Consider the following 14,908-nt stretch of genomic DNA (forward strand, 5'->3'; position numbering starts at 1 on the left):
AGGTGAAAATAACCAGTTTTCTCAAGATTAAACACATAACTCCTTTTGAAACTTTTATTAAGAGAACATTACAATAAAACATTTATATAATATGTCATATTTCTTATTCAGAATCAGGTTAATTTTCAAACAACTTAGCTAAAGATTCTGGCTTGTAGGCTGAGCAGCCCTTTTCCTCTAAAAAGAGTCACCAGATTTCTAACTGTCCTCTTTTTGGCAGCTTAATGTGAATGTTTTTCCATCACAAGGACTGTACCACAATTCCATAGAAGGAAGAGTCACATTTTTTCCAATACAAAGTCTAGCAACTAACAATAAAAAAAATGTTTTTCTCTTTTAACTGCAGATCTTTTTTTGGAGCATTAAGCAAGTACATCAGGGATCTCTAGGAAAGAAAGCCAGCACTTTGTCATACAATGAATCTCTTTAATAGTTTTCTCCCCAAACTATCTCATTTCTGATTACAGGAACTACATGTGCAAGTATCATTCCCTGCAATCCCTCCATCAGAACACTTCTCTAATAGCAAAAATAGGATGGCCCTTAACTGAAGTCAGTTGTCATGTAGGCAGTAATTTATAAAAAATGTCCTTATGGGCCACACAAACGGAAGATGCGTATCCTTATTCCTATGCAGAGACACTCTCTTTCAGATCAATTTCTGGGTTGTTTTCCTACCTTCTTTCTGAGTCAAATTTGTATCTTATTTTAGAAATCAAACCTTTCATTCCAGCTTGTTTCTCTCCTAATGCGGCTAAATATTTAGAATGCCTCATATCCAGATTCCACAGTAAAACGATTGACTTGAAAATACTGAGATCTTTATATTATTACATACCTCTTAGCATGATTTTAAATCAGGACCCAGGATCAACTGTTGATATTGAGCAATCTTATCTCTAGCCCACAACAAATATTCATTTGATTTTTTTTTGGTGGGGGGGGATACATTCCTGATTATTATTTAAATTAGCTAAGGAAGGCCTTCGCGACAGGAATTTAGAAAATTTGTCTAAAGTTGTTAAGGTGGTCTGTATGAATGAGTGATTATACTTTTATTTTTAACAACAACCATGGTGTATAGGACAGTGATTTTTAGGACAGCATATGGGCATCCCCATATTCACAACTGTCATGTAATTTTTATATATTTTGTACAAATTATGCCTTGTAAAGAATCATTCTAAAAGTCTTGTTCTCCTAGACATTCATATCTTGTTGGTTTGTATGTGCTGTCACTGTATGTGAAGTTATGAAGTTTCACTGTGTTTGTGCTATTGAAACATCTTGGGAGGTTGAAAACAGCTACAAGCAGCCTTTTAAGTGGAGGAATAAAAAGACCAAGCAGAGGAAATGCGCACACTCACAATGATTATCCCAAGAATAATGGAAACCTCTCAGAGATAGCACTACAGAGTAACAAGACCACTGTCTTCTCAAGTTGCATAGAGTGTATAAGCAATTGTTGGGGGTTTTTTTGAGGTGGTTTAGTGACTACACTGCACGAGAACTTTCCAGCAAGTTGAAAGAAAATATAAAATGGGAAAATGGCATCATGACTGCACTGCATTTTCCCTACAATAACACACATGAAAGTATCTCAGGACAAAGACAGAAAGGGGAGGGAAGAAGAAGGTGAGGGGATTACTGCTCCTAGTTAGGAAAGAAGGAAGCTTGTCTGTGTATGTGAAAGCTAACCTACTTGTACTATCTAAGGGTATGTCTACACAGCAGCATTATTTTGGAATAACAAGTGTTATTCTGAAATAACATAGTGTGTGTCTACACAACAACCCTTTATTTTGAAATAATGTCAAGCTGGAGGACCTCTTACTCTGACTCCTGGTAACCCTCATTTCATGAAGAGTAAGGAAAGTTGAAGGAAGAGTGTTCTTCCTGCTGTGTAAACAGCACCAAAAGCCGAATTAAGCTATTTTGACTTAACCTAGGCAATTGACGTATCTGAAGTTGTGTTGCTTAATTCAGTTTTAGCCCTGGTATGTAGATGTACTGTAACTGTGCGAGACACTGTTTGACTCAAACCCTAACTAGCACATTAGGCTTAGAGTGTGGTTTTGTTTTATTTCCTATGGTAATCTACTTTGATCTGTTTGCTATAGCTTATCATCACTTAAAAGCTATCTTTCTGTAGTTAATAAATCTGTTTTATTTTACCTAACATACTGTGTATTGTTTGAAGTGAAAAGGGGATAAATCTCAGCTTGGGAGCAAGAGTTGGTGCATGTCCACTTCCCTGTGGCAGACTGGGTAATAAATTTATACTAGTCAGGCCAGAACAGTACAGGTCTGGAGTCTTAGGCTAGGGAGCCAAGAGTATTTTGGCTGTAGATTGTCTATTGTGCTTTCATGAATGATCTGGCCAGCCACTCATGAACATAGGTGAGTGTGGTCCCTACCTGTGGACCTGGTGTGAGTGCAAGCTTGAAAGGCTTTGCAGCTTGTCACAATATCACAATGCCAGAGGGAACCCAGATTGGTGAGACGGAGAGCTCACCGGTATCTCAGTTCCAGATGGCATCTCACAGCACACAGCATTGTTTTCAGATTCTGTGAGTTCTATCCACAGTTGCTGTTTTGCATTCCAAAACACACACACACCTCACAAGCCTCCTACTAGAGTTAAAAGCATTTGCAAGAGATAACATAAGAACATAAGAACGGCCATACTGGGTCAGACCAAAGGTCCATCTAGCCCAGTATCCTGTCTACCGACAGTGGCCAGCACCAGGTGCCCCAGAGAGGGTGGACCAAAGACAATGATCAAGCAATTTGTCTCCTGCCATCCCTCTCCAGCCTCTGACAAACAGAGGCCAAGGACACCATTTTATCCCCTGACTAATAGCCTTTTATGGACCTAACCTCCATGCATTTATCCAGCTTCTCTTTAAACTCTATTATAGTCCTAGCCTTCACAGCCTCCTCTGGCAAGGAGTTCCACAGGTTGACAACACGCTGTGTGAAGGAGAACTTTCTTTTATTAGTTTTAAACTTGCTACCCATTAATTTCATTTGGTGTCCTCTAGTTCTTCTATTATGGGAACTAATAAATAACTTTTCTTTATCAGCCCTCTCCACACCACTCATGATATTATAGACCTCTATCATATCCCCCCTCAGTCTCCTCTTTTCTAAACTGAAAAGTCCCAGTCGTTTTAACCTCTCCTCATATGGGACCCGTTCCAAACCCCTAATCATTTTAGTTGCCCTTTTCTGAACCCTTTCCAAGGCCAAAATATCTTTTTTGAGGTGAGGAGACCACATCTGTACACAGTATTCAAGATGTGGGCGTACCATAGTTTTATACAAGGGCAGTAAGATATTCTGGGTCTTATTTTCTATCCCTTTCCTAATAATTCCTAGCATCCTATTTCCCTTTTTGACCGCCGCTGCACTCTGTGTGGAAGTTTTCAGAGAACTGTCCACGATAACGCCAAGATCTCTTTCCTGATTTGTTGTAGCCAAATTAGCCCCCATCATACTGTACGTATAGTTGGGGTTATTTTTCCCGATGTGCATTACTTTACACTTATCCACATTAAATTTCATTTGCCATTTTGTTGCCCAATCACTCAGTTTGGTGAGATCTTCTTGGAGTCCCTCACAGTCTGCTTCTGTCTTGACTATCCTAAACAGTTTGGTATCATCTGCAAACTTTACTACCTCACTCCTTACCCCTTTCTCCAGATCATTTATGAATAAGTTGAAAAGGATTGGTCCCAGGACTGATCCTTGGGGTACACCACTAGTTACCCCTCTCCATTCTGAAAATTTAGCATTTATTCCTACCCTTTGTTTCCTGTCTTTTAACCAGTTCTCAATCCAAGAAAGGACCTTCCCTCTTATCCCATGGCCATGTAATTTACACAAGAGCCTTTGGTGAGGGACCTTGTCAAAGGCTTTCTGAAAATCCAAGTATACTATATCTACTGGATCCCCCTTGTCCGCATGTTTGTTAACCCCTTCAAAGAACTCTAATAGATTAGTAAGACAGGATTTCCCTTTACAGAAACCATGTTGACTTTTGTCCAACAAATTATATTCTTCTACATGCTTCACAATTTTATTCTTTACTATTGTTTCGACTAATTTGCCCGGTACTGAAGTTAGATGTGCCCCTGCTAATACAAATTGGAAAAGAAAGGAAAAAATCCAAAAGTTGATACATATACAGCCCAGTGATGTGGTTTCATTCAGCTTGGTTGAAAAGGTTAGATGGGTTTGCTGTTTTCGGGGGATTGAGTTTTTACTTGTAGAAGTTGACATTCGAAAGTTGCATGTTTCTGGACTCCCACAGCTGGGAGTGTTGAGGTGGGGTGGGTTCTTTGTCAGGCATGACAACACTGCCTGGTTACTGTTCAGCAATCAGCAGCAGCTATTGCAGCACCTTTGGCATACAAACTAGCCAGGGTTTGAAGCCAGCAGACAGTAGTCAGGCTTCTTCATTTCCAACAGCTTTAGAAGAAGACGGTCTGAGTGGCTCCCTGGAGAGTCTGAACAGGGCTCTCTTCTTCCATTGTTTCACAATCATGTAAACATAGCTTCTCTCTCATTCTAGTAATTTTTGCATTTGGGAAGTCCACAGATCAAAAAATAGTTTCTGTCAGGAGGTTTCTGGGTATTTAGAAACATTTGAGGTCAGTCTAGACAAAAAAGTCCCCACTCAAAAATAATTTTAAAAATGCAAGACTAGCAGAAAAGTGGCATAGAAATCACAGGAAAGCACCCACACATTGTTTCAGCAAGACAGTTCCTGTTCCATAGATGAACGCTTATAACATCCCCTTTATACTTTGGTCCTTGGCAGCAAAGCTTTGAACAGCATTTTGGACACACAAAATCTGGGTGAAATTTAGACTTTAAGGCAGTGAAGGCAAAGAATCTTTTTCTCTACAGATCACCATGTTAGGGTTCAGATTTTACCTGGAGACCTATTGCCTCACATCTAGAAAACTTGCTGAAGGCAATCAGTCTGCACGCAGGAAACTGTGGTTTTTTTAAACACATAAATGTGCTTTCAAAATAATCAAAACATGAACCAGTCTCATGTTCCACACGGAAACTTTAAAATTGTGCTTCTTTTCTTAGCTTATCATGTTTTTTCTGTTTTCTTTCCAGGGACCAGAAGGACCTTCTGGATCTAAGGGAGAACTTGGTATTCCTGGTCGACCTGTACGTGTTAAGATTTTTCAGATAGAATAAAAATATCAGTTTACTTCAGTACAAACACTAAAGTGTTTCTTTTCTTTTCAGGGTCGCCCAGGATTGAATGGACTGAAAGGTGTAAAAGGTGAACGGGGTGTAACGTTATATGTAAGTTCTACTGTGATACTGGAATTCATTGTAAACAAGAATATAATTCTGGGTTGAGGCTAATAGATATGAATCTGTTCCAGGAATAAAAGCAGCTTTCAATACCTAGAAATGCTAACATGATCATGCCATTTCTCCTGATAAATAATAATTCAGCCCTGATTTCTGTAATCCTAACTCCAGTAGAGCAGTGTATATACTTGTATGAGTGGTTATATTGACTTCAGTGAAATATTCAGGTAAGTGCTACTCTAAGGGCATATCTATACTTACTGAAATATCGATGCTCCAGAGGACGATCTTCTGACATTCAATTTAGCGGGTCTAGTGTAGACCCATAAATTGAACGCTGTCGGCAAACCCCACTGGTGTCCAGTACCCTTCCTTTTGTGAGGAGTAAGGGAAGCTGATGGGAATGTGCATGTTCCCATCAGCCTCCTGCTGTATGGGCACTACCACGGCTCAGCTTAAGTTAAGCCAACTCCAGCCATGCATTTTGCGTAGCTGGAGTTGTGTACCTTAAGCTGACCTTCCTGGTCTAGGACAGACAGGCCTAAGTGTGGCTCAGTAAGGCCCAAGATAATGATAGTTATTGCCACAAGCTATGGGCTTCATCTTTCAAACACCTTTATCTACCATTACCTACCACAAATTCTCAGGGGAGACCCCTGACGATAGTAAACTCCTCACAGATAAGAAGTGTGTGCAGGATTGGGCCCTATAAGACTTGCACATTAACATTTTACAGTTATTGAATTAAAAAATGCTTTTGAGTTTGATAAACAAAACTCCTAATTCTGCAACCCTGATTGGCTTCTAGTAGCACTCATGCTAGTAGCCTTTGAGCAAGTGCTACTCAGCATAAATAAAAAGTTTCAGAACAGCATTTTCCATTGCCATAGAACATCTGATGTAGTAATTCGTATCGGAGCTCTTGTATCATCTTAGGATGTGTCTATGCTTGAAAAATTAGTTCTGGTACATATACTGCTTTAATACCAGCGACAATACAGCTGCTTCAGTATTGTGCTATTAGAGAAGACAAGTCTCAGAAGGGTAGCCATGTTAGTCTGTAACTTTAAAAAACACTAAGTAGTCCTAGTATCATGAGTTTTCATGGGCAAAACCCTCATGAATCCCCATCTTTAGATGAGCTCGAATGGAAGAAGTGGGTTTTGCCCACAAAAGCTCATCATGCTATATATATTTTTGATAGTCTCTAAGATGCCACTGGAAGATGTTAGGGAAGATAAGGAGCAGGTATCTCCTCCCTCCCTCCCGAACTCTGTGTACACCAGCAGCTACACTGCTGGTTTACTAGAGCAATTAGTACCAGTATTGTACAAAAGACCTTATGGCTACGTCTACATTAGCATCCCTTTCCGGAAAAGGGATGCTAATGAGACGAGTCAGAATTGCAAATCCGCGGGGGATTTAAATATCCCCCACGGCATTTGCAATTACATGGCTGCCGCTTTTTTCTGGCTTGGGGATAAGCCAGAGAAAAGCGCCAGTCTAGATGTGATTCTCCGGAAAATAAGCCCTTTTCCGGAGGATTTCAAGTAGGAATAAGAAATCCTCCGGAAAAGGGCTTATTTTCCGGAGAATCGCGTCTAGACTGGCGCTTTTCTCCGGCTTATCTCCAAGCCGGAAAAAAGTGGCAGCCATGTAAATGCAAATGCCGCGGGGGATATTTAAATCCCCCGCGGATTTGCAATTCCGACTCGTCTCATTAGCATCCCTTTTCCAGAAAGGGATGCCAATGTAGACGTAGCCTATATGTTTAAGTTCACATCAGAAATATCCCAGTGCATTACACTGTTGGTGGAATCTGTTACAGTTTTATGTTTCAATTGACTACGCTGTGAGTTTATTATATTCATGAACTGCCCTTCTGGAGTGACTCATTTAAAAAATATTCCACACAAGGTTCAAAGCTCAAGTGTGAATCCTTCATAATACAGGTTGAACCTCTCTAGTCTGGAACTCTCGGGACCTGACAGGTGCCAAGCCAGAGAATTAGTCAAACCACAGGTCAATATTGTCTAGCAGCATTATGAACACTTCCACTGCTTACTGGGCTCTTAGAAGACATTGAGGTATAAATCAGAGCTAAATAACATCACAGAACACTGAGCACCAGAACTGGTGGCTATAAGCAAACTTTATGGAACAATGGGAAACTTAGCCACTCATGTGATAACTGGATATCCAGCTAACTAAAATCATCCTGGACCATGGATGTTGCCAACCAAAGAGTGCCGGATTAGAGAGGTTCAATCTGTAGTTGTGAATGCAGATGATAATAATGTCCTAGTTGGCAAAAAGAAGATAGAAGTAACTTGATTAGTGTACCTCCCTGGAGAGTAAATGCCAGGTGCTTAAGAGCTTTTTCATCAAACAAAGTTGTTGGAAGCTGAAACCAGACAAATTTAAATTAGAAATTATGCACAAATTTCCTACAGTGAGAGTGATTAACGAACTACCAAAGGGAAGTGGTAGAGTTTCCATCTCTTGAAATCTTTGTCAAGACTGGATGCCTTTCTCCAAGACAGCCGATAGCTAAATACAAATTAATGGGCTCAATATGGGGGTTACTGGGTGAAGTTTTATGGCCTGTGATATATACAAGGTCAGCCTATATGACCTAATAATCCCTTCTGGCTTAATTCTGTGAATTTGTTTCATTTCCATCAGATGAGAGGCTCTTATTACCAGGTGCAACTGTTCTAAATAATTTGAGTTCTCATGCATTAGCCAACCTTGTCCATTTAGATGGGAAAAGAAGCCAGCTATGGCAATACACAGGCACATCATCTCTGTCTTCTCCTCCTCTTTCTGCATTCATCCATTATGCCTCTCTGTATCCCTTCTTACAGCTTGTATTAGCTTTTCTGCTTAGCCCCCAGATGAAGGATGTTGTTCCCATCTGGTGGAGTAAGCAAGGAACTGCGGGGTGGGGATCTGTCAAGGGCTAGATCCAGTATGTGGACACAGGGCTTCTGCATAGATGTAGCATTCAGTGTTATAGGTTGGGCTAAATTCTGGACTCGGCTATGGTCGTGTAAATCCAGATTAAATCTGTTGATGTCAGTGCAGTAGCCCATTGTTTATATTGCAGTTTCTGAGTGTGTAGAGTGCTGACTGAATCTCTCATCCTAGGGCTAGGATTTATTTTACAGACATTCTGCATTTAAATGTCCAGTTGTCTGAATGGCATTTGAACAGTGTAATTTGTCAGCGTATATCTCTCAGTAGTTTTATATCCCAAAAGAGAGTTTTCTGGGGAACAAATGGAGCTTTTTTATATGTAATTCTGTGTTTTGTTTGTTCTGAAAGCAAAATCTTTGGGCAATTTTCCTGTCCATGAAATATTGTGAGGGCCAATCTTAGAATCCATACTTTCTTTTTATGGGCAAATATTTGTACAAGAAAATGCTCTGTCTCCCCTCCGGCCAGTTGGCACAAAGCGCGATGTTCAAATTGGCCCATGCACTTTATCTGTCAGCTGGCACTGCAGACTGAAAGGTTCTAAATAATAAATGTCTTTCCTCCCTTGTTTTGCCTTCCCAGGGTCTCCCTGGATTGCCTGGGCCCCCGGGACCTCCTGGACCTCCAGGGGCTATAATTTACATCAAAGGAGTAAGTACTATGGGTATTAATGATTCATCTGTGGAGACTTGCCCTTATTGCAGTAAAACACAGCTCATGAAATGGGCTGTAAAGTGAAACCTTGAGATTGTTTCAGATCATGCTGGTTTGCAGGTGGATTTCCAGCTGGTGTGTATAGGACAGCATCTCCTGCACACAGATGTTAGAAGTATTTTTCTTTAAGGGGCTAACCCCCATCCACATAGGCCAGCACCCGTTGGCAGACCATAGCACCCAACCCAAGAATGTTCTTCACAGGTGAGCCAGAAAATCCATTTAGGATGAGGAGATTTTTGTGCTGTGGAAGGGTCCTTTGTCTGTCACCCTCTATAAAATTTGGGGTTTTTAATTGCTGTATCATCCTCCTCATTATCATCCTCTGTATTTACTGAATTCATTTTCCTCCACATTTTGAATAGACGGTTTTCCCAATTTCTCCTAGACCTTACTGCAAAATGCCAGTAAGTTATATACAGATTGTGTTTCTACCAAATATGCAAGTGCATGGCCATGAGAACAAGTGGCACAAGCACATGTTCTATGCACGTTTTAGCTCTCTGCATTCTCTTCTGCTTTGCTCTCTGCCTTGGTAATGTCATATGTCTAATGTACACCATGACATAGGACTGAGCCTTTAAGATAACAGAGTGATTTTCAAATACTTTTATACTCAACAATGAATGCCTTATAGACTGTCTGAGAGGTGTAAACATCATTGTAACCTTTTGTCTTAAAGCTCTTGTAACATCGTTCTTTTGTTTTGCTTTTGAACACAGATTAGAGCCAAAGGGTGGTTTCTTGTTACTAAAAAATTGTCCTTGGAAACCTAAGCGTTTCTACTGATTTTAAGGGGGTGGCTCTTTATTTCTTTTACTTCTTATACAGTACCTCTCTGTCCACAATCAGAAGAAAGTTGCCTAATCCCTTTGAATGTCAGGATATGCAGAGCATACATCAAACAAACACACACACTCACAAACAAGGAAACAAACAAATCTTCTTTTGTCTTCCATGAGTTTACATTCCAATTGTTCCATTCACATGCTGTGATGTCTAGCTCAAACCACCCAGAACTTTGTGCCAGAGCATTACTGTTCTGCCTCACCAAGAATGAGTATTGCTGTTGCCAAACTATGTGCTAAGCTACTGGATACACCCACTTGTCTGCTTTGCCATCAAACTTTTCAGGGCTCTTCCAGTCTAAACCTTGCCTTGCAGGTAACAGTTAACATCAATGCCCCAAGTTCCCAAGAAACCTTTCCTTGCAGTGTCCAATCCATTTCACTGGACACTGTATGTCTACACTAGCAAGAAGATCGACCCTCCGGAGATTGATCTTCTAGCATTGATTTAGTGGGTCTAATGTAGACCCATAAATCAAACACTGAGAGCAGCCCCCACTGATGTCCAATACTCCTTGTTCTGTGAGGAGAAAGGGAAGTCAACAGGAGTGTGTGCTCCCATCAGCCTCCTGCTGTGTGGCTGCCACCATGGCTTGGCTTAAGGTAAGCCGACTCCAGCTACACATTTTGCATAGCTAGAATTGCGTATCTTAAACCGACCTGCCTGTTTTAGTGGGGACCAAGCCTGAGAAGTTAAGCTTACTGCCTGCAAAGAGACAGAGCTCACACCAGCCAGTTAGGTTAGCTGAAGATTCATGTTTCATTTTCATACACACCACTGAGATGGTACTCTAAACATGAGTAAGTTTATTAGCATAGGCTTCCGTGATTTGAGGTAAGAGAGAAAGAGACATGAAAGGTTACAAACAAAATAAACCACACATTCTAGTGATTAAAATTGTAAGTGCAGGTTACACTCTTTGTCTAAGCAGCCTTTTCACCTATAATCAGTTCCTGGATGCTTCAATACACTTGGCTGAAGAATCCATCTTTCTGAGATTTCAAGAGCTCTGGTTTCAGATGATGGATGTCCAAATAACTTTCTGTTTCTGTGTATGTTTCCCAAAGTCCATTGTCTCTGTTTCAAGGGCCAGGAAATCTTTCTGGGGGAACAGCCTCCATTTCCCATAGGGATTGTTCCATTGTGTGGTCATCTCCCCCACTTGCTAGTTTGGTGGTTCTCTTCACCTTGTATGTAAATTTAGTGCCATTTTTCCTGTGCTTGACTTGCTCCGTTTATATTGGCAACAGTCAAGCAAGTGAAACAACATCCCTTTGGCCAGAACAGGCTAGGCTCATGCACATCCTGGACTTATACCATGCAGTAATATTAATGCCAAACATGTTACCAGTTTGCACGTGACACCTTTTAGAATCAGATTGATAATGAGTTGGGGCAATAAGTGTTTCTGGCTTGATGTGAATTGCAGTATTGTGTACCCTCTGGCACCTGGGAGCTCCCTAGGTCCCACATGCAAATATGTTTTGCCTCATAAAACTCAAGGAGAGTAATACTACACTGCCACCCTAGTTCGGACTACTCATTGCAGGAGGAGTAACGGTAGTTCGAATTAGAAGCTTTAATTCGAACTATCTAGCTAGCACATGCCGCGTGTAGCTGTGGGCAGGTAGTTCGAACTACGGGGCATTTAAAAATGGTGGCGCCCGGGAACATGCAAATAAAGCCCAGGATATTTAAATCCCAGGTTTCATTTGCAAGTTTGAATGCCTACATTAGCCACCCTAGTTCGAACTAGGGTGGCAGTGTAGACATACCTGGAGTGACATCCTGACTCTGCAGAAGTCAACAGCAAAACTTCTGTTGACTTCAGCAGAACTGGGATTTTGCCTAGAATGTCTGGAGCGTTGATGTGGCACTAAGTGTTAGAGGACCTAACAGGGCTTGTTTTTATTAAATCACAAAAAAGACCTCTCTCAATAAACTGTCAACTAGTCTGAGTGTCACTAGGTCTTTCCTTAGGGTCATATGGTGGCATACAGCCACGGGCTGAATAGGCAAGCAGCATGGGACATGGGAAAGGATTGTGCCTCAGGGAAATGTCTATACTGCTATTAAACAACCACATCTGTTTCGGGTTCATAGGGTTGCAGGGCTGTTGGAAGATATTTGGGCTCAGGATCTGGGACCCTTTCCCCTCACAGGATCCCCCTTCAGCCTGAACCCAAACATCTACAGTACAGTTAAGCATCCCCATAGCCCAAGCCCAACAATCCCACGTCAGCTAATATGAGCCAGTTGTGGGTGTCTTACTCAGCATGGACATATTGTTAGACATAATGTTCTCTAACTACAGACCCAGCCATAGACCCACTGAAATGAACTCTGTACAGTGAGTGTTGTAGAACTGGACCTTTTCATGCAGCAGCTGCATGGTGGAATTCTTAAATATCTGAATAAAGAGCAATTAATATTAACAAGAATAATAATTCATGTTGTGCAATGTTTTATCCACTGAACCAACATTAATTCTCATAATAACTTTAGGAGGTGGGTTATTTAGTCCTTATTTTACAGGCAGGCAGTACATTTACCTGACATACTCAAGATCACAGCAGGAAGTAGTGTCTGAGCCAGGAATAGAACTAAAAAGTTCCTGGCTCCCATCTCATGCTTGGATGGCACCTATCTTTCTGTCTCTTGCCTTTATCTACAGCTTCCAGGTGTATAAAACCTCCACTGCTATGTGTTAATATTTGATGAAGAGCACTGCAAACACAATCTGTTATCTTAAAAATCAAATTCTGCTCTCCATTACACTGATGCAAATCCAGAATAATTCTAATGTGTTGGGATTGAGGGCATGTCTATGCTAGGAAATTATTTTGAAATAACTTATTTCAAAATAATAACTCCCAAACTAACTATTTCAAAATAACATGTCCACACTACAGAGAAGCCTCAAAATTATACCAAGGCAGGTTCCCTTAATGTGGATGTGTTACCTCGACTTAGAGCCCCAGGAAGCACTGGGGAGTCATTACTTTGAATGAGTCTGGGGAATAGTTATTTTGAAATAGGCATTATTCCTTGTGGAAAGCAGGAGTTAGTATTTCAAAATAACCAGCCCCTTATTTCAAAACAACAGGCTTGGTAGTGTGGACGCTCCGCCTGTTGTTTTCAAAATAACTCCCTAGTATAGACCAGGGCTGAGTTACCTTAGATTTATACTAGCATAACTGAAAATAGAATTTTGGTTGATGTTGCAAGAATGCATGTTTTACATCTTATCAAAAGCATGCTGCATGTTGAAGAATGCACAACACTGAGTAAGTCTTAACTGGCTAATATTTGAACATTAGCAATTTGACTAATACAGGTTAAACTATTAATTATATGTTCTGTGGTAGCATACAAAAGCACTCACCAGAATCAGGGCCCTGTTATGCTAAGTGATCTATAAATATAAGTTAATTTGTATAGATAATATTCTGAATCTATTTCTTTACACGTAGGTTGGCACTGCTCATCCTGGAAACCAAGACGCTAACATTCATGGTAAACTATTGGATTTTTTTTTATGCTTGTAGAGATGTATTGGATCAAATATGACCCTAGTTGTAGTGACCAAAAGTCTAAGCCATCTCTTGGCTATTAGGTGACCTATATTATAAAAAATGATTTGCGGTCTCAGTTGTGTTTTTACTAAACTTGTGGCTACCTCCCTAAGCCCACCAATACTGTTGGTACAAATTAGCACCCTATTGGCAGTGTTTGATGTAGAGGCTATGAAGTGATATGAGCCATGGGACTGAACTACCTTTTTTCTCAGTGCTGGTATCTCATGGCCAGGGATAAGGTGCACACAACTGGCAGGATGAGGTGAGACTGTAGTCCCAGCCATGTTTATGTGTTCTCTGTCATAGCCAGCTATAGACATATATGAAATGTGCACTTACATAATCTGTGTTCTGGGAGCACATCTCAACAGCAAACTGTAATGTTAACCTAATTCAACTTCCCTAATTCAACTTCCCCCTTCTTCTGAAGGGGAGAAGAGATTTGAACAGAGACCTACCACCTTTTAGGGGAGTGCCTTAGTCATGGGCTTCTAGTCATGCTAATGCTATCTTCTGGCCCCATTAATATTTAATTATTCATTTGAAGTTGAACAACTTCAAAAGGAAATATTGAAGGAAGCCCAGGTCAGCATCTCCCCCTAGCTAGCTTAGGCAGCTCCCCACCTAGCCTGCTGGCTTTGTGGATTGCAGTCTGAAGTGCCTTTCTCTCCCATTCATTGTACTGGGAACCTAGACACTAGTGTTCCCTCTAACTTTTTCTGTCCTTGGGCGGGTTGAATTTTCTTTTGCGTGGTTTGAAATTGGAAGATCAATATTGAGGTAGTGTATGGATGTGCACCACTAATACAAACAAAATCATATGTGTGTGTGTTTTATTTTTTTCAATAGTCTATTTTATTTATATAAAATATCATAAGCACTGCTCCTTGTTAACGATCACTTGTTTTAATATGTTTTCTTCCACACCTATGGACTGTTTAAAAAATATTATATATGATATATCTTATTTTTTTAAACAGACCATAGGTGTGGAAGAAAATATATTAAAACAAGAGATAGTTAACAAGGAGCAATGCTTATGATAATTAATATGAAATCAAATAAAAAATAAAATTAACACTATCTTTGGAGTACAGGTATCGTCCTTTCTAACAATTCAAGCTAGTAAACACACCAAAATGCATATTATCCACACAAAGCTCAGCTTTAAGATGCTAAACAAATCTATGAGCCAACTAGAAATAGTCATGCTTTTCTTGACAATACTAATACAATATTTACTAGCACTGGAAAGGAGAGTAAAAGGCATTCACTAAGGCTTCTACAGGTTCTCTGGGGAATGTTTAGAATCCATGCTATACAAGAACAAATGAAACAGAGACCTGTAAAAACAGATAAAAGTTCTCCTGATTTGAAACTTTCACCTTGTGTGTGTCACCAACTCAAAGAGTAGGAACCCCAGAACAAATTAACACATGGCTCCA

General features: G+C 40.4%; 1 protein-coding gene across 5 annotated transcripts in view; it reads left to right on the forward strand.

Moving 5' to 3' along the window:
- Window positions 1–14,908, forward strand: part of COL15A1 (collagen type XV alpha 1 chain) — a 268,400-nt gene that overhangs the window by 213,480 nt on the left and 40,012 nt on the right. For 4 of the 5 annotated variants that reach the window (XM_075921580.2, XM_075921579.2, XM_089776466.1 and 1 more), the window contains 5 exons: window positions 5,137–5,190; window positions 5,272–5,331; window positions 8,905–8,973; window positions 9,402–9,443; window positions 13,359–13,401. In XM_075921580.2, the coding sequence (XP_075777695.2) occupies window positions 5,137–5,190; window positions 5,272–5,331; window positions 8,905–8,973; window positions 9,402–9,443; window positions 13,359–13,401 (268 nt within the window). The remainder of the gene's footprint in view (window positions 1–5,136; window positions 5,191–5,271; window positions 5,332–8,904; window positions 8,974–9,401; window positions 9,444–13,358; window positions 13,402–14,908) is intronic. The other variant, XM_075921581.2, reaches the window with a different exon arrangement.

Source organism: Pelodiscus sinensis, chromosome 2 (genome assembly GCF_052426305.1).
Source record: "Pelodiscus sinensis isolate ZL-2025 chromosome 2, ASM5242630v1, whole genome shotgun sequence".
NCBI classification, from domain to species: Eukaryota; Metazoa; Chordata; order Testudines; family Trionychidae; genus Pelodiscus; species Pelodiscus sinensis.